This window comes from Euleptes europaea, chromosome 3, assembly GCF_029931775.1.
Source record: "Euleptes europaea isolate rEulEur1 chromosome 3, rEulEur1.hap1, whole genome shotgun sequence".
In the NCBI taxonomy this organism is placed as follows: domain Eukaryota; kingdom Metazoa; phylum Chordata; class Lepidosauria; order Squamata; family Sphaerodactylidae; genus Euleptes; species Euleptes europaea.
Window position 1 is genome coordinate 30684868 of NC_079314.1, and position 21232 is coordinate 30706099.

The 21232-nt window shown below is 47.5% G+C and overlaps 1 protein-coding gene across 1 annotated transcript in view; it reads left to right on the forward strand.

Moving 5' to 3' along the window:
• The window catches only part of TINAGL1 (tubulointerstitial nephritis antigen like 1), a 39078-nt gene that overhangs the window by 16909 nt on the left and 937 nt on the right, over window positions 1-21232 (forward strand). The window contains exons 3-10 of the mRNA XM_056846959.1: window positions 1997-2089; window positions 3649-3763; window positions 8408-8531; window positions 10648-10798; window positions 13226-13415; window positions 14088-14133; window positions 15081-15204; window positions 20155-20200. Coding sequence (XP_056702937.1) covers window positions 1997-2089; window positions 3649-3763; window positions 8408-8531; window positions 10648-10798; window positions 13226-13415; window positions 14088-14133; window positions 15081-15204; window positions 20155-20200 — 889 coding nt within the window. The remainder of the gene's footprint in view (window positions 1-1996; window positions 2090-3648; window positions 3764-8407; window positions 8532-10647; window positions 10799-13225; window positions 13416-14087; window positions 14134-15080; window positions 15205-20154; window positions 20201-21232) is intronic.

Genomic DNA, 21232 nt, shown 5'->3' on the forward strand with positions numbered 1-21232 from the left:
GCACCATTTCCCCTACCATGAGCCCCATCATATCCATTTTCCCCACCATCCCACCAAGGGTTTTTTGAGGGGTTATTTTAAAAAAGTAAACACGTTAGTGCTATAACACTGTAACACTATAAAATTACAATTTTTAACAAATCAAAAAACCTTCTGGTGACATGGCAGAGAGAAAAAAACGCAGGGGGGAATTGTGGCTGATGGAGAAAAGTATGCAGAAAATGCCCGTGTGAACACTCCATAGCCAATGAGAATGTCTCTACATTCATAGGATCCATAAACATAAAATGCAGAACAGAGGATACTCATTATGTGTGGATGCCGCCACGAGACAGGGCTGAAAGTTTATAGGTAGCTTTAGCTACAAGCGGGGCTACAGCTGTTAGGGACCTGCAAGAATTGCTATTTGGAAACTGATTCATGATTAATAGTTGTGCTGCCAGCTCTGGGACTCTAATAGCCTCCACTATGGCCTACTTACATGCTTGTAAATAAAGCATTTTTAAAAAACAAAAAGACAACATCCAACTTCACTCCTGTCTTTCCAAAGGAAACTAAGGCAATTTATGCAAGGGAGATTTTGCCTTGGAGATGCACATGTTTCCCATCCGAATTCTCAAAACTCTGCATGGGGGCTCATTTTTGAGTTTTGAGAATTCAGATGGGGAAAATGTGCATCTAGAGAGTGGCAAATCCAAGGCAAAACCTCCCATGCATAATTGGCCTAAATGCTTTCATCTAAATTTCTCGCTGCTCAGGGAAGCAGGAAGCTCAGGGAAGCGGGAAGTACCTAACAATACATTTACTGTGCATCTGTGCTGAGCTGAGTGAACCACCAGAGGATCTGCCATATTTACCCTGTTCACACCCCTTTCGCCAAGCAATGCAAAGTTCAGGGCTCGCCTTGGCAGCGCCTGTTTCCTTCGGAGTTGAGAACACTGGAAAATTCCTGGTGTCTTTATAAAAATGTGCTTGTAAACAAATGCGCAAGTTGAAAAGGAATCTGGGAGGAAGCCGACCAGCACAGACCAGGCAGCCCTGTTCCAGAGCACAGTCAATACGTCAGACCCCAGAATCCAAGAGGTCATGTAGGTTGTTATGACAGATATAAATGTTCTGTGTTTTATCCTGGATTGCTGTTGGGCTGGTGTTTCAGTCTGCAAAATCTTCATCATGCTTTCCCTCACAACAGTCCTCTGAGGTAGGTCACCAATAGTCCCATTTTACACACAGGCAACTCATTCGGTTGCCTTACACAAAACAGTGTCACTCAGCCTTGGCCACCCTTCTGCAATATGGAGACAATTAAACTGTCCTACCTTGCAGGGCTAATGTAAGCGCAGTGGAGATAATGTCAGTGATGCACTATAATGTGCTATCGATGCTAAGTGGTAGAGAAAGTCAGCCAAAATTATCTGTGTTACTATCTTTTGGTGTCATCGTGTATAAATCTGTGTGTGTGTGTTAAATGCCATCAAGTCGCTTCCAACTCATGGCGACCCTATGAATCAATGTCCTTCAAAATGTCCTATCTTTGACAGCCTTGCTCAGATCTTGCAAATTGAGGGCTGTGGCTTCCTTTATTGAGTCCATCCATCTCTTGTTGGGTCTTCCTTTTTTCCTGCTGCCCTCAACTTTTCCTAGCATGATTGTCTTTTCCAGTGACTCTTGCCTTCTCATAATGTGACCAAAATACGATAGCCTCAGTTTAGTCATTTTAGCTTCTAGGGTCAGTTCAGGCTTGATTTGATCGAGAACCCACTGATTTGTTTTTTTGGCAGACCACGGTATCCCTAACACTCCAACGCCGCATTTCAAAGGAATCTACTTCCTTTCTATCCGCTTTCTTCGATGTCCAGATTTCACACTCATACATAGTAATAGGGAATACAATATAAATCTAGACTCCCAGCAATGTTATAAATTCTGTCTTGCTACAAGCCTGTTCTTCCCTTGTGGCTTCATGCCTGATTCTTGCTGTTTCTTCTCTCCTCAGCACTTGCAATGGAAACGGACAATGGGACTGTGAAAGCCACGCCTGCCTCATGAATGGGGAATTGATTGACGCTGTCAACAGAGGGAATTATGGGTATGAACTTCATGCCGAAAGCTTTAAGAAATTCAGCTGGCCTTGTGACCATTCAAGTTGATGGTGCATAGGGTTGCCAGGTCTCTCTTCACCTCCAGTGGGAGGTTTTGGGGGTAGAGCCTGAGGAGGGCAGGGTTTGGGGAGAGGAGGGACTTCAACGCCATAGAGTCCAATTGCCAAAGCGGCCATTTTCTCCAGGGGAACATCTCTTTCGGCTGGAGATCAGTTGTAATAGCAGGAGATCTCCAGCTACTACCTGGAGGTTGGCAACCCTAATGGTGCACCAGAAAGTTTTGTATTGCATGATGGCTCAAAAAACTGTGGTGTGTAGTTCCTCAGGAGGTGCTGGTGTTTACACCTAATAGGAGGTGGTTTTGAGATTCAGAGTAGGATTTGGATGCAGAGTGTGGGAAGGAGCATAGAGGTCGAAATACTAGAGCAGGGGTCCTCAAGCTTTTTGAGCTTGCAGGCATCTTTGGAATGCTGACACGGGGAGGCGGCACCAGCCACAAAATGGCTGCCACGGGAGGCGGAGCCAACCACAAAATGGCTGTCACAGGAGGTGGGGCCAATCAAAAATGTCTGGGGTGAGGTCATAAGAACCTAAGAAGAGCCCTTCTGGATCAGACCAGTAGTCCATCTAGTCCAACATCCTGTCTCACACAGTGGCAAGACAGTTGCTCTGGAAACCCAACAACTGGGCATAGAGTCTGAGGCCTACCCCTAATGTTGCCTCCTGGCACTGGTATTCAGAGGTTTACAGCCTCTTCACGTGGAGCTTTCCTTGAACTCTAATAGTAACTCTTCAACATTTCAGGTAAAAGCTCTGTTTAACATGATACCTTTTAAAATAAATTTCAGAGGGTAGCCTTGTTGGTCTGCAGTAGACCATCTGGATTTGAGTCCAGTAGCACCTTAGAGACTAGCAAGATTTTCCAGGTATGTCAAGGCTCCCTTCGGAGGGGCTGGGTTACTGTCAGTGGCAGAAACATAAGAGGCATCACACGGTAGGGAAGGCTAGCAGTGATTGATGGTGCCTACTGTCAGTTCCGTAGTTATGGTTGCCAGCCTCCAGGTGGGGCCTGGAGATCTGCCTGAATTACAACTGATCGCCAGGTGAAAGAGATCGGTTCAAAGGAGATCGGTCCCCCTGGAGAAAATGCCTGCTTTGGAGGGTGGACTCTATGGCATTACACTCCACTGCAGTCCCCCACCCCCAACCCCCAGGCTCCACTCCCAAGTTTCCAGAAATTTCCCAACCCAGAGTTGGCAACCCTGTTTGCTATGGAAGGGCACTGTTGTGTGCTATGGAGAGTATTCGGCGAGGAAGATGGGGCTGGAGGGTTTGGTGACATCCACCCCATGTGCGAGAGAAGAGATCTAGGCGCCTGCTGTTTCGTGGTGCCGATTATGGGGCAGGTGGCTGGAGCCAGTGTGGAGCCACAAGAGGGCAAGGCGGCCAGGGAAAGAATGGAGTGGGGGGGGGACATCCTGAGCAAGGGGCCGTGCCAAACATCACCCTCTTATCCAAATGTCTTCTTCTCCATCCCTCTCCGTAGCTGGACAGCCTCCAACTACAGCCAGTTCTGGGGCATGACGCTGGAAGAGGGGCTCCAGTACCGGCTAGGCACCCTCAAGCCTCCCACGGCTGTCATGAACATGAACGAGTTGCATGTAAGTCTCCCTTGCCGTGCGCTCCCAGTGCGCAACAGGCTGGCACCTGCCAGTCATCAGCATCGAAGGATGAGGGCCAGCGTGGTGTCGTGGTTAAGAGCAGCAGACTCTAATTTGGAGAACCGGGTTTCATTCCCTACGCCTACACATGAGCGGCGGACACTAATACGGAGAACCGAGTTGGTTTCCCCACTCCTCCACATGAAGCCTGCTGGGTGACCTTGGGCTAGTCACAGTTCTCTCCGAACTCTCTCAGCCCCACCTACTCCACAAGATATCTGTTGTGGGGAGGGGAAGGGAAGGCGATTGTAAGCTCCTTTAAGACTCCTTAAAGGTAGAGAAAAATTGGGGAATAAAAACCAACTCTTCTTCTTTTTCATGACCAAAGGGCAATGACAAGACCTGCAGGGTGTGGTAGCTGAGTCTGAGTCCTAAATCAAGATATTCTTGCTTCAAATCTTTCTTCTGCTGGTGCTGCTGGGGTGGAGGTAGAGTTGCCAGCTCCTGGTTGGGAAATACCTGGAGATTTTTGGGGCAGAGCCTGAGGAGGGTGAGTTTGGGGAGGGGAGGGACTCCATAGAGTCCAATGGCCATAGAGTCCAATTGCCAAAGCGGCCATTTTCTCCAGGTGAACTGATCTCTATCGGCTGGAGATCAGCTGTAATAGCTGGAGATCTCCAGCTAGTTCCTGGAGGTTGGCAACCCTAGGTGGAGGGAACCAAGGGAACAAAATTCTGAGCTCTGTGGGGCAGGGAAAGGTTCTGTTTTGGATATTACTGGCCTACCTGTTCTAATCAAGCATCTTCAGAATGTGAGGGAGGGCAAAATATGTGGGGGAGAAGCAGAGGATTTTTTTGTCTGGTTGCCGGCAATGCTTCTCAGCAGCCCTGAACAAAAACTCGCTACACAGCCTTATTGTCAGGTGCGTAGCCTTGTTGGTCTGCAGTAGAAGATCAATATTTAAGTTCAGTAAGATTTCCAGGGTTTAAGCTTTCCAGAGTCAAAGATCCTTTCGTCACATGCAAGTAGATACAGAGCTCCCTTCATCATCCCTACTTGTATCTGACGAAGGGAGGTATGGCTTTCAGAAGCTTATAGCCTGGAACTCTTGTTGGTCTTTAAGGTGTTACTGGACTCGAATCTTCCTCTAGATAGTCGTTGGCAAGCTGCCCTCTCTCTCTCAGTCAATGCCCCCAACTGCAGTATTGGGATGATAACACAGGCCTACCTTACAGAATTGTTGTAAGGATCACGAGGTAATATATTGCTGAAGTGTTTTGAACTTTCCAAAATGTCATCTAAACTCGATGTGTTTTTTGTGATAGTTTCCAAATGTGTCATTTAGAAGAAGAGTTGGTTTTTTTTACCCTGCTTTTCGCTACCTTTAAGGAGTCTCAAAGCGGCTTACAATCACTATCCCTTCCTCTCCCCACAACAGGCACCTTGTGAGGCAGGTGGGGCTGAGAGAGTTCTGAGAGAACTGTGACTAGCCCAAGGACACCCAGCAGGCTTCATGTGGAGGAGTGGAGAATCGAACATGGTTCTCCAGATTACAGTCTGCTGCTCTAAATTAGAGTCCCCTATGAGCCCACAGCAGCTGTACCCTGAAGAGGCTGACTTCTCTGTCCCTGCGTAATAAACACCCATTGGGGGCAGGCAATTCTGTTACCATCAACCATTGCAATCATCTAGCAGGATTACCTGCCCTCAGAGGAGGGTGCATGTTGCATCTCTGCATGAGTCAGTCCTCTGACTATGTCTCCTTGTAATCGGATGACTCATCCAAACAGTGCCTCATTCAGGGTGAGGGATCCTCTCCAACTAGGTTATTCCCAGTTTATGAATTTTAACACCGTTTCATCTATCAGAGATTTAGGAAATGCGGCCTGAGAACTGGAAGCATGTAATTTTTTTTTCTTTTTTAAGGGAAAGTTGTGGTTTTTAATAAGATGTCACTTGCACCCATTACAACCTGTTGGATGACTTTCTGGGCTTTGTGGAATCATGGAAGTCAATCCTGGGGTGTTAGGGTTACCAACCTCCAGGTGGTGGCTGGAGATCTCCTGCTATTACAACTGATCTCCAGGAAACAGAGATCAGTTCCCCTGGAGAAAATGGCTGCTTTGGCGATTGGACTCTATAGCATTGAAGTCCCTGTCCTTCCCAAACCCCACCCTCCTCAGGCTCCATCTCCAAATCTCCAGGTATTTCCCAGCCTGGAGCTGGCAACCCTATGGGGTGTCCTGTTCCCAGTCTGGAGGTCTAATTGAGAAGAGAAGATCATTTGAACCTTTGGGGAGGAGAGGAAAGTTTTTTATGTGGCTTTGCTAGAACAGGAGTGTGGGGTGGGGTGGGGGGAGTGAATGGCAGAGACTTTTTCAAATAACCCCTGATTCAGCAGCTGCCTTCAGCCATTTCCACCCCTGGGGGATGTTCTTTTTGTTGGCCTGTGTTGTTTTTTCCCACTGGAAAGCAGATTGCATGGCTCTCTGGGAAGGCAGCAAGCCCCCAGGACATCGATGAATGCCGCTGAGTCAGCAGAACTGGGGCGCCGCTAGATTACCCTGGACATAACTGAAGCCCCTCTAAAGCAAACACGGGGGCCAAAGGCAGCCGATGATGGAAATATCAAAGGAAGGAAGAGACTGGCTCCCTTTTTGGATCAAGGAAATGGGAAAGGAGCTTCAAAGATGTTCCTTTTTCTCAGCAAGGATAAGAACAAGACCTTGGTCCGTCAAGCCAGGAATTCAAGCTGTCAACCAACGGATGTCGTTTCAACTCTGTGTGCTGCTCTTTGCTGCTCAGGGGTGGATCAAAGTGTTTTGGGTTCCCCATCAGGAGGCGCATGCTGCCCATCATGGGGTCCAAACCGAGCCCTAGCAATGCAAGCAATATTTTGGACCTCAGCAAGCTACTCCCATCACCTTCTTCCACACTGCTGCTAGCTGGCAGATAGGCGAGCCCTGGTGGGTGTGTTGGATAGGGTTGCCAACCTCCAGGTGGGGGCTGGAGATCTCCCAGAATTACAGTTCCTCTCCAGAGATCAGTTCCCTGGGAGAAAAGGGCAGATTTGGAGTATGAACTCTATGGCATAATACCCTGCAGAAGCCCCTCCCCACCCCATACTCTGCCCTCCCCAGGCTCCGCTCCCAAATCTCCAGGAATTTTCAGCCCAGAGTTGGCAACTCTTGACTTCCTTGGTGGATTGGGGTCCTCTTTGTGGGAGTGACCCAGCCTTATTTCTGATTTGTGGGCCAGCAGGGGAGGTGCAACATTCTACATTGGGGAGGGGCTGTGGTGCAGTTTGTAGTGCATCTGCTTGGCAGAAGGTCCCAGGTTCAATCCCCAGCATCTCCAGTTAAAGGGACTAGGCAAGTAGGTGATGTGAAAGACCTCTGCCTGAGACCCTGGAGAGCCGCTGCCGGTCTGAGTGGACAATACTGACTTTGATGGACCAAGGGTCTGATTCAGTATAAGGCAGCTTCATGGGTTCATGTGTACAGAGAGAAAAAGAAGAGTAAAGGAGTCAGAAGAATGTTCCTGGGACTTTCCTTCTGGAGTATTTGGGGAGGGGTCTCTTCTCGCTGACAAGACCAAGGTAGATGGACAAGTCTTCACCACCAGTGCCCTGCATGGATGCTCTATTAACTGTTCTGAAGTGTTAGTGTGGTTAGGGTTGCCAGCTCTGGGTTGGGAAATTCCTGGATATTTTGGGAGTGGAGCCTGGAGAGGTGGGGTTTGGGGAGGGGAGGGGCCTCAGCAGGACATAATGCCATAGAGCCCACTCTTCAAAGCAGCCATTTTCACCAGGGGAACTGATCTTGTCATCTGGAGATCAATTGTAACAGTGGGAGATCTCCAGGTGGCAACCCTAAGTATGGTAGAACATAGGATCTCTATTTTGTTAACGAAGAATTATTTTGGATGATTCTCTCTCTCTCTCTCTCTCTCTCTCTCCTCCTTTTCCCATCTTTTGGTGGAATTTCCTTTTATGACTTTCACAGTGATACAGTACTGATATTCTTAACAATCTGGAGTTGGCTTAGAATGAGGAAGGCAGGGATTTATTCTTGGGCTCCCCCCCCCGCCCCCCATTTTTACACACAGATCAAAGACTTCCTGGTTCTGGGAGTCTTCAGCCTAACCGCAGTTTGTTCTGAGGTCCAAATTTGGCAGTCTGAATAGATTCAATCAGTTCTGTTATGACCTCCTTTAGAATATACAGGGGAAATATTGCTGTTGATTTGGTGAGCTGAGAGTGTAGAACTAGGATCTGGGAGACCCAGGTTTGAGTCCTCACTCTGCCAGGGAAGCTTGCTGGGTGACCTGGGGCACTCTTATTCTCTCAGCCTAACCTACCTCGCAGGGTTGTTGTGAGGATAAAACACAGGAGAGGAAAGCGACGTCAGCTGCTTTGGGTTCCCATCGGGGTGACAGGCAGGGCATCAATGAAGTCGATGAGTAAATAAATAAAGTCACCAAGCAAGGGGGAGTACCATCCATTGTTGGGAGGTTCTGGAATAAGTATCCTGCATGCCAGGATATGACTATATGTCGCCTGTTTCTGCTGGGAATCCCCATAATGGTTTTCCGCTCTTTGACTGACTGATTTTCCTGTTTCCTCTGCTTTTTCTTTTTTCTCAGATGAACATGGATGCCAACGAGATACTTCCCCCCTATTTCAATGCTGCTGAGAAATGGTCTGGAATGATCCACGAGCCGCTGGACCAAGGCAACTGTGCCGGCTCCTGGGCCTTTTCTACTGCAGGTAGCTTAGTGAGACTCAAACGGAAGCAATGCACTGGGGGAATAGCGGCAGAGGAAGAGGGGCGTTTTTTGCTCACTTTCTCTCTTCATCCCTACACGTTTACTTCCAGGCTTTTATTTTATTTTTCTTATGATAGCAGCAATAAGTTTCTCCACTTTTTGGGAAGACTGCTATCAGCTGGAATGGCGACACTCATTTGTAGATCAGCTTCTCAAAACATGTTGGGAATCAGAGCAAATACCCATAAGATTCACCCTCTTTGAAAAGCCGCTTTCACACGTGCCGAATAAGGCACTGTCAATCCTTTTCCAGTGTACTTTGTAGCTGGATTTTACTGTGCGAAACGGCAACATCCACTTGCAAACAGCCATTAAAGTGCGTTGAAAGTGCATTATTTGGTGTGTGTGAAAGCGCCCATCATGTCTGGTCCCCGGCTGAGGCACAGGGTTATTCCCAGATGTGGGAGTTGATTGTGCTTCTTTCTGTCCACAAAAATAAAAATAAAAAAGAGCCACAAGATGTGATAATGCAAATTTCATTCTCAAGCAGATCTCTGTATCCTCCCAGAATCCAGCATGCTAGTGAATGGGGAAGGAGTGCATGTCACATTTTTGGGATATTCACCCCACCTTTTCAAAGATTGCTCGCAAGTGGTGGGATTCCGGAGTGAAAACACTTCAGAGTGCAAATGGGAAAGGGGCAGTGTAAATGCTCCATTCGTAGAGGAGGGGGGATGAGGCAGGGAGGAATCCCTGCACATGCCAAACTTGCGCCTCAGGTAGCATATCTGTGACCCCCCCTCCTGATTCTGCCACCATGTCTATCACTTAAGGTTGCCCACATGCCTGGAGGAAAAAATGTCCTATCCCTTGAATAGAATGTAAGAAATGGGCAGGTAAGGCTTTTCATGGCAGAGAGATCAATCACATCAACTGGCAAATAGTAGGAGCTATTAAAGGGACCACCTCTGAAGGTCTCTTGCCTTAAAATCTCTACAGGGTCACCATAAATCGGCTGCAACTTGACAGCACTTTCCACCACTACCACCTACCTCATCATAGAATCATAGAGTTGGAAGGGGCCATACAGGCCATCTAGTCCAACCCCCTGCTTAATGCAGGATCATAAGAACATAAGAAAGGCCCTGCTGGATCAGACCAAGGCCCATCAAGTCCAGCAGTCCATTCACACAGTGGCCAACCAGGTGCCTCTAGGAAGCCACAAACAAGACGACTGCAGCAGCACCATCCTGCCTAGAGCAGCCCTGTCAAATGCTTGTCCAGCCTCTGCTTAAAGACTGCCAGTGAGGGGGAGCTCACCACCTTCCTAGGTAGTTGATTCCACTGTCGAACAACTCTTACTGTGAATTCCCCCCCCCCCCTCTGATATCCAGCCGGTACCTTTTGTGGGAGCTGTGCTCTGGTGAGAACTCTCTGTTGAAGATCCTTAGGTCCAACCACATAGCATTACAGATGCCATTATTATTCAGAGAGATAGAATGCCTCTTAGATCAGTTTACATCTGGAGTGTAGCGAGCCAGTGTGGCATAGTGGTTAGATGGTTGGACTAGGATCTAGGAAACCCAGGTTCAAATCCCCACCCTGCCCTGGAAGCTTGCTGGGTGGCCTTGGGCTAGTCACACCCTCTCAGTCTATCCTGCCTCATAGGGGTTGTTGTTATGAGAATAAAATGGAGGAGAGGAAAATGATGTAAGCCGATTCCCATTGAAGAAAAAGGTGGGGTAGGAATTACGTACATAAATAAATAAATAATGTAGATATACCCTAGAGTATCACAAGGACTGGTGTCTCCCTGTGAGTAGAGTGGCTTATGGGATGGATGCAGGAAGGTGGCTTTATCATCAGTAGGGTTGCCAACCTCCAAGTAATAGCTGGAGATCTCCCGCTATTACAGCTGATCTCCAGCTGATAGGAATCGGTTCACCTGGAGAAAATGGCCACTTTGGCAATTGGACTTTATGGCATTGAAGTCCCTCCCCTCCCCAAACCCCGCCCTCCTCAGGCTCTGCCCCCAAAATCTCCAGGTATTTCCGAACCCAGAGCTGGCAACCCTAATCATCAGCCCTGACATTTGACTACCTGTGTTTTCTCCCTAGCGGTGGCCTCGGATCGAATCTCCATCCACTCCATGGGGCACATGAAGCCCGCCTTGTCCCCCCAGAACCTCCTTTCCTGCAATACCCGCCACCAGCAAGGCTGCAATGGGGGCCGGATTGATGGGGCTTGGTGGTTCCTGCGCAGGAGAGGGTGAGTCGATGCAGAGAGGTCCAGTCCTTTTCGTTTCTGAAATGCATCCTGGGATGGCTTTGACCTTACTGAGCATGGATTGGGAAGATTCTCGCTCCATCTTCGAGCCAGTCATGTCATTAATCTGTGTGAGCCTCAAGGGATCTCCATGTATATATTTATTTAAAATATTTATCATATACCCACATTCCTCCTGAGCATCTCCGTGGTCACATGGAGATTCACATGAAGTTGCCTTATACTGAAGCAGACCATCGATCCATCAAGGTCAATATTGTCCACTCAGACTGGCAGTGGCTCTCCAGAGTCACAGGTGCGGTCTTTCACATCATCTACCTGATCTTTTTATCTGGAAATGCTGGAGCTTGGACCTGGGACCTTCTGCGTGCCAAGCAGAGGCTTTACCACTGAGCCACAGCCCCTCCCATGGTGCTGTGGTGGTTCCCTAGTGTGGCATTTTCAGAATCAATCAGAAGCTTTGCCACATTCTAATAGCCCCTTGTTCTGGTTCATCCAGAAATCTATCCATGTTGAACCACAAAATCAAATGCCTAATTTTGATTTAAACAGAATTCTATTGCATTCTCATCCTAAGAGGAGGCCGTTGACACAGAGCAGTTTTCAAATTTTCAGTGTCGGCCACAGGATTGCTGCCTATTGCAGAGGATTCTGAGGGGAGTTTCCTGAGGTAGTATGAGATATGGGCCAGGCCCGGTGGGTGTCCCCATTGCTGTGTATGAATAGGTTATTTGCATTACAATCATTATGTGATGCTGATAAATTAATTTATTTGTTATCAGATATGGATCCCTAATTTTTTTTAAAAAAAATGGCACTTTATGGCCTGGTGGCCAAGAAAATGAGAGAGAAGCAAATAGAAATTGTAAAAAGCTGGAAAGAATTGGAAGGGCACAATTTTTTTTTAATGATATTGGTTTTAAATTTGTTGTTATATTGCTTTTAAATTGTAACGGCCTATGGTCTTATACAATAAATTTGACTATTAATGCATGCTAAACTCGTGTATGAATAGGAATGTGCCTCAGAAATGCATCCAGGAAAAGAAGATTGGTGGTGATGAACTAATCTTGGGAAGCTTGTCTTCTATTCTTTGGGGGAATTCCTGTAACCTCAGTAGAAGTCTCGTGTTTCCTCAGTACATAGTTTTGAAAGCTGTTGCAGTATAAGACCTTGGCTGTATCCACACTAGGGTTGCCAACCTCTGGCCGGGGCCTGGAGTCTTCTCAGAAGTACAACTCTCCTCCAGATTACAGAGATCAGTTCCCTTTGCAGAAATGGCAGCTTCAGAAGGCAAATGCTATGGCAAACCATAGATTCTAAGTGAAATCTCCACAAATGTCCCAAGCTGGAGTTGGGAACCCTAATGCACACGTTGTTGGATATTGTGCTCTTGTTCTACCACAGCAATCAATTGCAGTTGGATTGTGCTAGCCACCCAGGAAAATCCAGTTGTGAATGATTGCTAGCGAAACCATGTGTAGATGCAGGCTATGAGTCTTAGGATGCCAACTTCAGGTTGTGAAACTCCTGGAGATTTGGGGGTGGAGCCTGGGAAGGGTGGGGTTTGGGGAGGGGAGGGACCTTAGCGGGATATATTGCTGTGGAGTCCACTCTCGAAAGCAGCCCGTTTCTCCAGGGGGAAAAATCTGTGTAGTCTGGAGATGAGTTGTAATTCTGGGAGATCTCCAGGCCCCACCTGGAGGTTGGCAAACCTACATGAGGTCTTTATGGCCTGTGTCATTTATTTAAAATTTTCATATCCCACCATGTCGCCTTATACTGAAGGTGTCTAACAATGCAACAAAAGTTACAAGGACACAAAAATAACGCAACCAGTCCATCAACAAAGTTAAACAATGGAAAAGTTAAAAATACTTATTATATGCTGTTGGCCTTGGTTTGGGGGAATCCCAGAAGATCAATTTTCTCACAGTTAGAGCAGTTCCTCAGTAGAACAGGCTTCCTCAGGAGGTGGTAAGCTCTCCTTCCCTGGAGGTTTTTAAGAAGAGGTTAGATGGCCATCTGTTAGCAATGCTGATTCTATGACCTTAGGCAGATCATGGGAGGGAGGGCATCTTGGCCATCTTCTGGGCATGGAGTAGGGGGCACTGGGGGTGTGGAGGGGGGAGGTTGTTGTGAATTTCCTGCAGTGTGCAGGGGGTTGGACAAGATGACCCTGGTGGTCCCTTCCAACTCTATGATTCTGTACTTCTAATGAATGAGAGACATCAACAGAGCCAATGAGAAAATGAGGGTCAGAGATTGGAATCTATGGGGCTTGAGGGAGCTATTGATCAAGACTTAGGCACCCTTGGAAGAACTAGCAAGGAACCGAAACCCTCAAGTTGCCTAGGGGTTTATCTCTTAAGTCAATGTCTTCCCTCATGTTCCCTTTTGGTCTTCCAGGGTGGTGACAGATGATTGCTATCCTTTCAACAACCAGGACAAAGACAGCTCTTCAGCTCCCCCTCCTTGCATGATGCACAGTCGAGCCACAGGCCGAGGGAAGAGGCAAGCCACCGCACGTTGCCCGAACCCCTGGGCCCACTCCAATGACATCTACCAGTCTACCCCTGCCTACCGACTCTCCTCGAGCGTAAGTTATGGGAGCAATGCAGGGATTAGGTTGGGGTTGGGTTGTCAATTGGTGGCTGGGAAATTCCTGGAGTTTTTTTTTAGGGGGGTGCCTGGGGAGGGTGGAGAGGGGAGGGACCTCAGCGGGGTATAATGCCATAGAGTCAACCCTCCAAAGCAGCCATTTCCTCCAGCGGAACTGATCTCTATAGAAGAAGAAGAGTTGGTTTTTAATATGCCGACTTTTCTCTACAATTTAAGGAAGAATCAAACCTGCTTACAATCACCTTTCCTTCCCCTCCCCACAACAGATATCCTGTGAGGTAGGTGGGGCTGAGAGAGCTGTGACTAGCCCCAGGTCACCCAGCTGGCTTCATGTGTAGGAGTGGGGAAACAAATTCAGTTCACCACCAGATTAGCGGCCACCACTTATGTGGAGGAGTGGGGAATCAAACGAGGTTCTCCAGATCAGAGTCCACCGCTCCAAACTACTGCTCTTAACCACTACACACCACGCTGACTCTCAGGGAGTACACGGAAGAAGCACAGTGTGAAGTTAGTCCCAGTTGAAGTCCCAGTTCATGCGTCCCCCGGAACAGAGCAACCTTGGAGATGCTGATCTTCGCTGGGCTAGAGAGGAGCCAAAGGAAGGAGGCCTCCTGGTCTTTGACTGAGCTTTCCCCTTTCCTTGCAGGAGAAGGAGATCATGAAAGAGCTAATGGAAAACGGACCTGTGCAAGGTGAGCAAGCGGGTTTTCCCTGCAGCCCAGAGACTTACTGGAATTTGCAGAGGGGCCAAAACTTGTGCTGAAGAAAAGAGAAACCAGGCTGATGAAGGGCAGCAGAGCTTTGGTTCTCTTTATGCCTCTTCTGGAGTTGTTGGGATTACATCGTATTTAGAGGGGCTTCCCTGGAGGCAAAATGGGTGTCAAAGATGGTGAATATTAAAATAATATTAAGTTATGGCGTGTGGCTTGATATGGAAGGAACAGTCAATATCTTTTGCAGGATGACAGACACTGCTTCCCTCCCCCACCTCCCCAGGGTACAATGCTGAGCAGAGCAAGGCCTTGGATGTGTCTCGCTGGATCTTCAGCTTAGTGCAGTAATACAAATGCAGCAGCTGAATCATAAGATGTCAGTTGTAAGCCAGCAGGGTTTTTGCACAACTGCTTTGAGCAGAAGCAGTCTGTCTGAGCAGCCAGGACCTGAAAGCCCTTTTTAACTTGCCACAGGTCAGTCTCTGGCCACAACTGTTTCAGTTTGCCCTCCTGCTCTTACAACTGATCTCCGGCCAACAGAGATCAGTCCACCTGGAGAAAATGGCCGCTTTGGCAATTGGACTCTATGGCATGGAAGTCCCTCCCCAAACCCTGCCCCCCTCAGGCTCCCCCCCAAACCCTCCCACCTGTAGTGAAGAGGGACCTGACAACCCTAACTTCAATGCCATAGAGTCCAATTGCCAAAGCGGCCATTTTCTCCAGGTGAACTGATTTCTATTGGCTGGAGATCAGTTGTAATAGCAGGAGATCTCCAGCTAGTACCTGGTTGGCAACCCTAATTCCCAAGGACCTTGGTGGGGGGGCAAGCAACAACCATATACAACATGCCTATAAGTTTGTAAGTGAATGCTGGATGCGGGGCACTTGCTAGTCCATGCTCATCTTTGCCCCATTTTTCTTTCCAGCCATCATGGAGGTGCACGAAGACTTTTTCATGTACAGGAGCGGAGTTTATCAGCATACGCCTGTGGCGGCTGGAAAGCCAGAGCAGTACCGACGGCACGGCACCCATTCCGTCAAAATCACAGGGTGAGAAAGCAAAGGGAAGATTTTGAGGGAGAGGAAGGGGCGGAAGAGTGGGTTGAGGGGTCTTGTGGGGGCAATGTTATGAGTGGGATTAGAGTGGGAATTCTCAGCCCCTCGGGTTAAAGAAGAAGACAGCAGCTCTTCTGGATCAGTCCCGAGGCTTTCCAGTCAGTCACGTGCCTCTTCGCCTCCGCGGTGCCCTGCAGAGAAGATCTCTCTTATCTTTCCGCCCCTCTGTGGGCACTGGCTGGGTAGCTGAGAAAATGGCCTTCTGCGCCTTGCCAGCTCTCTGCTGCGTGTGGAATGAGGAACGAAAACTGTTGCATGAGGCCCTGCGAGGGAAAGCAGAGGCCGTCTGAGCAGGCTGCTGCCAGATAAGGGCAGCCTCTCCGGGGAAGGTGAGATTCCCCCCCCCCCCGACATAAAAAAAATCCATTGGCCCAGTGGGAGAGGCTGGCGTCTGGAGCACAGCCTGCCAAAGCCTTTTTCCCAAGATGGGAATGGTTTTCGAGGCACAGGAGATGGCATCGTCCCACACGAGCAGTCCCCGGGAACCTTCAAGCCATGCCCTTGTGATCAAAGGGTGGTGAGAAGAGTAATATGACCTCTGGAAGTCCCACATCTAGTGGAGGTTGGGGGACTCTGAATGGGGCAAACAATCCCTGTTCTAAATTCTGTTATCAGCCCTTCTTTTAGTGGGTCAGAGACCAACCCTTGGGCCTGCAGGTCTCTCCCCACAGCTGCACGGGCCTCTAGGTGGGCTGTGGTTCTTCAGTGGGGCAGAAAATGCACTCTGCACATGCTCTTTTTGAACAGTTATCCTTGACGTGAGAATAAGGGTGCTATAAATCTGGCCTTGTTTTCTGTCTCTCTGGTACGTGTTTATACCATCTTTCCTCCCCGGAGCTCAAAGCAGTGTACATGATTCTCCTTTCCAAATTTCATTCGCACAACAGCCCTGTGACGCGAGTTAGTGTGAAAGAATGAGATTTGGCCCAAGGTCCCTCGTTGAGCTTCATGGCCAAGTGGGAATTTGAATCCAGATTTCCCCAGACCTAGCCAGTCCCTCTAAGCACTACACTGAGGTTCTCCTCACACTGCTTCAGGCCCCAGATCTGGCCTAGGGAGCTAGCTGGCCGTCTCTGCCACCCTGGCCCTTCCACTGGTTTTCCTCTAGGAAAAGTTGAAGGTAGGGTTGCCAACCTCCAGGTACTGGAGGAGAAAATAGACACCACTGTACTAGTATCAAAGGATAAGAAATTCAGTACAGGAGCGAAGAATACTTATAAGTGCAAACAAATATTTATATGCTACCGTGTCTAATACAATACGCACTTCATAAATATACAAAAAGAACCATTCATAAGTTGTAACACACTTACACAAAATCATCTCTAGGATGGTGGTGAATGGAAAAAGTACAATAAAAAGGTGCAGTCTCTCTCAAGTTATGCTCAACAGTCTTCAGTAGCCCTACACTTGTGAATCTTACCCTTCGTGGGAATTGAACTATATCCAGCACTTTGTAATTTATTATCAAGATGTGCAATATAAGAGGAAAATGCTTGAAGGACTGATGAAGAATTCAAATTGTCAAGAATTTGAAACGGCCGTATCCTCCATGAAGTTATTCCTCCTGAATTAATATTTATTACCTCTACTTACCTTCATGGGATGAATACTGAAGACTGTTGAGCATATCTTGAGAGAGACTGCACCTTTTTATTGTACTTTTTCCATTCACCACCATCCTAGAGATGATTTTGTGTATGTGTGTTACAACTGTACGAATGGTTCTTTTTGTATATTTATGAAGTGCGTATTGTATTAGACACGGTAGCATATAAATATTTGTTTGCACTTATAAGTATTCTTCGCTCCTGTACTGAACCTCCGGGTACTAGCTGGAGATCTCCTGCTATTACAACTGATCTCCAGCCGATAAGAGATCAGTTCCCCTGGAGAAAATGGCCGCTTTGGCCATTGGACTCTATGGCATTGAAATCCCTCCCCTCCCCAAACCCCGCCCTCCTCAGGCTCCACTCCAAAAATCTCCAGGTATTTCCCAACCCAGAGCTGGCAACCCTAGTCGAAGGGCATGAAATTCAGTACACGGAGCATCGCAAAAGACACAGAACCTTGGAACTCGGAAGTACTGGAAGGTGGAGCAGAGGAGAACCCTGACCCAGATGTTCCTTCCCTGAGCTGCTCCCCATCTCCACAGAGAAATGCACCTGCCTTGAAAAGGCGTCCTCTGAATTCCAGCCCTAGGGGTGGGACTTGCAACCTCGCGGGGTGAAGAAGTGTCGGAAGGAGCAGGGGAAAACTGCACGCCCAATCTAAACAGCGCCTTGGCACCGGGGACCCCTGGAGCTTGTAACTCCGACTGGTGAAGTGAGAGTCAACAGCGTTGCCAGGGTGACTCATTCCAACACCGAGATCAAAACACTCCTCCGAGACGGGCAAAGGCCCCCACTTGGAATGAAGGAAAAAACTGAACTGCGGGGCAAGCGGTGGGGAATGCAGCCCAGGGCTCCCTGCCAGCCGGCCGATGCTGTGTTTTCCACAAGCGTTGTTATCTCCTTGGAGAAGGGACAGACCTGAGCTTATCGGTGGGGAATGAACTGGGAACTCTCCGAGACAGCTGCCAAAGTCGCCTTACCACAGTTACGGGCAAAAGGAAATACTTCTTTACTCAATGACTAATTAAATAGTGGAATTCACTACCAGTGGACACGGTGCTGGCCACAAGAATAGATAGCTATAACAGGGAATTTGACAGATAGATGGACAAGAGGTCTATCAATGGCTACTAGCCCAGATGACTAGAAAGAGGCAGCTATCCTCTGAATATCCATGCTAGTAGGCAGCATCAGGGGGGAGGACTTGGCCTCTGTGCCTTGTTTTCTTTTCCAAAACCTGATAGTGTCGGACTAGGAGACTCAGGTTCGAATCCTTGCTCTGCCATAGAAGTTTGCTGGGTGACCTTGGGCGAGCCACTTTCTTTCAGCCTAACCTACCTCACAGGGATGTTGTGAGGATACAATGGAGGAGGGGAGAACCATGTATGGAAATCTCCTGAACTCCATGGGGGAAATATAAATATGTGATAGATGACGAACTTACCAGGAATACGATCTTATAGCTATAAGAAAGCTAGTTAGAACTCCACTGTACATTTCTTTTTAATGCCAATAAAGGCTTTCCTATTTGTATTCGTGAAAGCTAGTTAGAATATCACTGTTAGTGCCTTTCTACCCTAATAATGACTCTCAAGGTAGTTCACAAAAGAAATGTGATAAACTGTAATCCTAAAAACACTTTCCAGGGAGTAAGCCCCATTGAATACAGTGGGACTTACTTCTGAGTAGACCTGTTAAAGCTTGCTCTGAAAATCACATAAAAATAATTGCCAGCGATCTAAAATATGCTTTAAATGTCTAAGACCAAAACGAGAATGGCTCGAGGCTGATATTTGGAGTTGTCGGGGAAATGGTGCTTTTGACCCAACTGTTCCTATTTCTTGCCATAGCTCTAAGATGATGAAGCTGTCTCCCGGCAGACACATCCAGCATCCCTTCATCGCCAACATCCCAGCCCTAATACCAGATTGTACAACCCCTCAGTTTATTTTACAATGAACCTGAACACATTTTGAATGTGCTTGTTCCTTTAAGTCATTTGGATTGCAAAATCCAATCTTTCTTGTTTCAGAGGTCTGTAATGTAGAATTCTTGTCCCTTGTCCCAGTTCAGATGGTTAATATTTTATTTGCAACTCCATGGAGAACATCTTTTTGAACAAGATCGTTTTTACTGCTAATAAAACACTTGGGGAAAAAATTAAAGCTTTGGGGATTGTGTTAGAGGATCCCGTGAGAGGTATTTTCTCTGAATTGTATTTATTCATTTAGAACATTCCTATGTTCTCTGTCCACCCAATTCAGGGCATGCAAGGCGGAGAACCGTAAAACAAAACACTAAAACCTTTCAGATGTTAAAAAATATTTACATTATAAATAAAATATTTTAAAATAATCAACTAAAACATAAACACCTTATCACACGCTGAACACTTTCAATGCACTTTGCAAACAGATTTGACTGTGTGAAATGGCAAAATCCACTCGCAAATTATTGCTAAAGTGCACTGAAAATGGGTTGAAAGTACATTATTCAACATGCGTGAAAGGCCATTTATGCTTGGTAATTAGCAGTGCGTTCCAAGCTGAAGTGCCCCGCATATTTTTTTTTTTAGTTTTTCACTCTGAACCGTCATTCAGGAAGTGACTGCGAAGCCGGCCCATACCTGTTCCACATTTCTTAAGAGCCCCTTTTTAACGCGACATTTTGTATTTGCTCCGCCCCCACACCGAAGCATTTACTGAAGGCACCATGAAAAATCACAAACGCGCTTAACTATGCAAACGACCATTGCCAATGGCTATGCAAACGAAGGAGCGAAGGAGCCGGCGGGTGTGTGTGTGTGTGTGTGTGTGTTCTCCTTTTGCATCGGGACCGTGAATAGGCATTTTAAAGGTCGCATTTAAAAATAGAGCTTTGAGCGAGCATCAAAACTGACCCTTCATAAATGGCCAAAATGTCCTTATTCAACATATGTGAAAATAAGGAAGAGGGCGAATAACAGTTATTGGGGTTATGTGAAACAAAACAAAAAAAGTCTTCACCCACTGGTGGAAAACAACAATAGATGGAGGCAGATGACCCTCCCTGGGGAAGGAGTTCCAAAGCTTTGGTGCCACGATGGAGAAGGCCCTTTCTCGGGTTGCCAGCTGTCTAGCCTCAGATGGCGGGGCATCCGAAGCAGAGCCTCTGAGGATGACCAGAACGGATGGGTAGGTTCATAAGGGGGTAGGCATTCCAGCATTTCAGGCTTGGTCCCTCTTTTTGGTGAGGGGAGACATTGAATTGTTCCTTTCATTGTGTGCTACAGGTGGGGAGAAGAGCAAACACCTGACGGGCAAAACCAGAAATATTGGGTGAGTGCTGCCATTTCTGATCCAGAAAAACCTTGGTCAGGGTTGCAGAACACCTGTTTTTGATTCATGTGTTATAAAGTCCTCAAGGCTGCAAGAGATGTTCCTATCAGACATGAAGTAAAAGTCCAGTGGCACTTTAAAAACTAACAATATTTATTTCAAGGTGAGCTCTCATGAGTAAGAGCTCACTTCGTCAGATATGTGTGGGAATCCGTCTTGCGGGGAAGATTATTGGGCAGGGCAAGCTAAGGCAGAGAACAAATTTCGCCAGGAACCTTTCAAGTGGAGCTTTTATGTAGGGGAAAAAAAGGTTAGGTGTGAATCCTGTCGTAAAGCTTCAGCGTGAGAGCTCTCCTTTGTGGCTGAAACAGAATTAGCAGTTGCAGATAATCGATGAAGAGCGAGGTTAGGGGTTCGAACAGATAAAGGGATATGTTTCCATGAAAATTAACTGCTGCTGGTTCAAGGTCACAGTCTGATAAAATACGTTAAGAGTGGCCAATCGAAATTTCTACGAAGTGAGTCAGATAGGGTTGCCAGGTCCCACTTAACCACCGGCAGGAGGTTTTTGGGGTGGAGCCTGAGGAAGGCGGAGTTTGGGGAGGGGAGGGACTTTATGGCTTTGGGAGTCCAATTGCCAAAGTGGCCATGTTCTCCGGGTGAACTGATCTCTATCGGCTGGAGATCACTTGTAATAGCAGGAGATCTCCAGGTAGTACCTGGAGGTTGGCAACCCTAGAGCCAGACATGGCCTTGGGCCTCCCCAATGGGAACGATTCCCAGGTGTCTGTAGGCCCAATTCAGATGAGTGTTCTGGCACATGGGGAACCGGGGCTTACACCTCCCCCCCCTTTTGCCAACCTGAAACTGCCCCAGGCAACGTGTGACTTGCCTTGCTGAGGAAGCTTATATGAAGCCATCAGAACACACTGACAGTGCAATCCTAAACAGATATACACCCTTCTAAGCCTATTGTCTTCAATAGACTTTGAAGGACATGACTCTTCTTAGGATTACACTGTAAATTTCCCA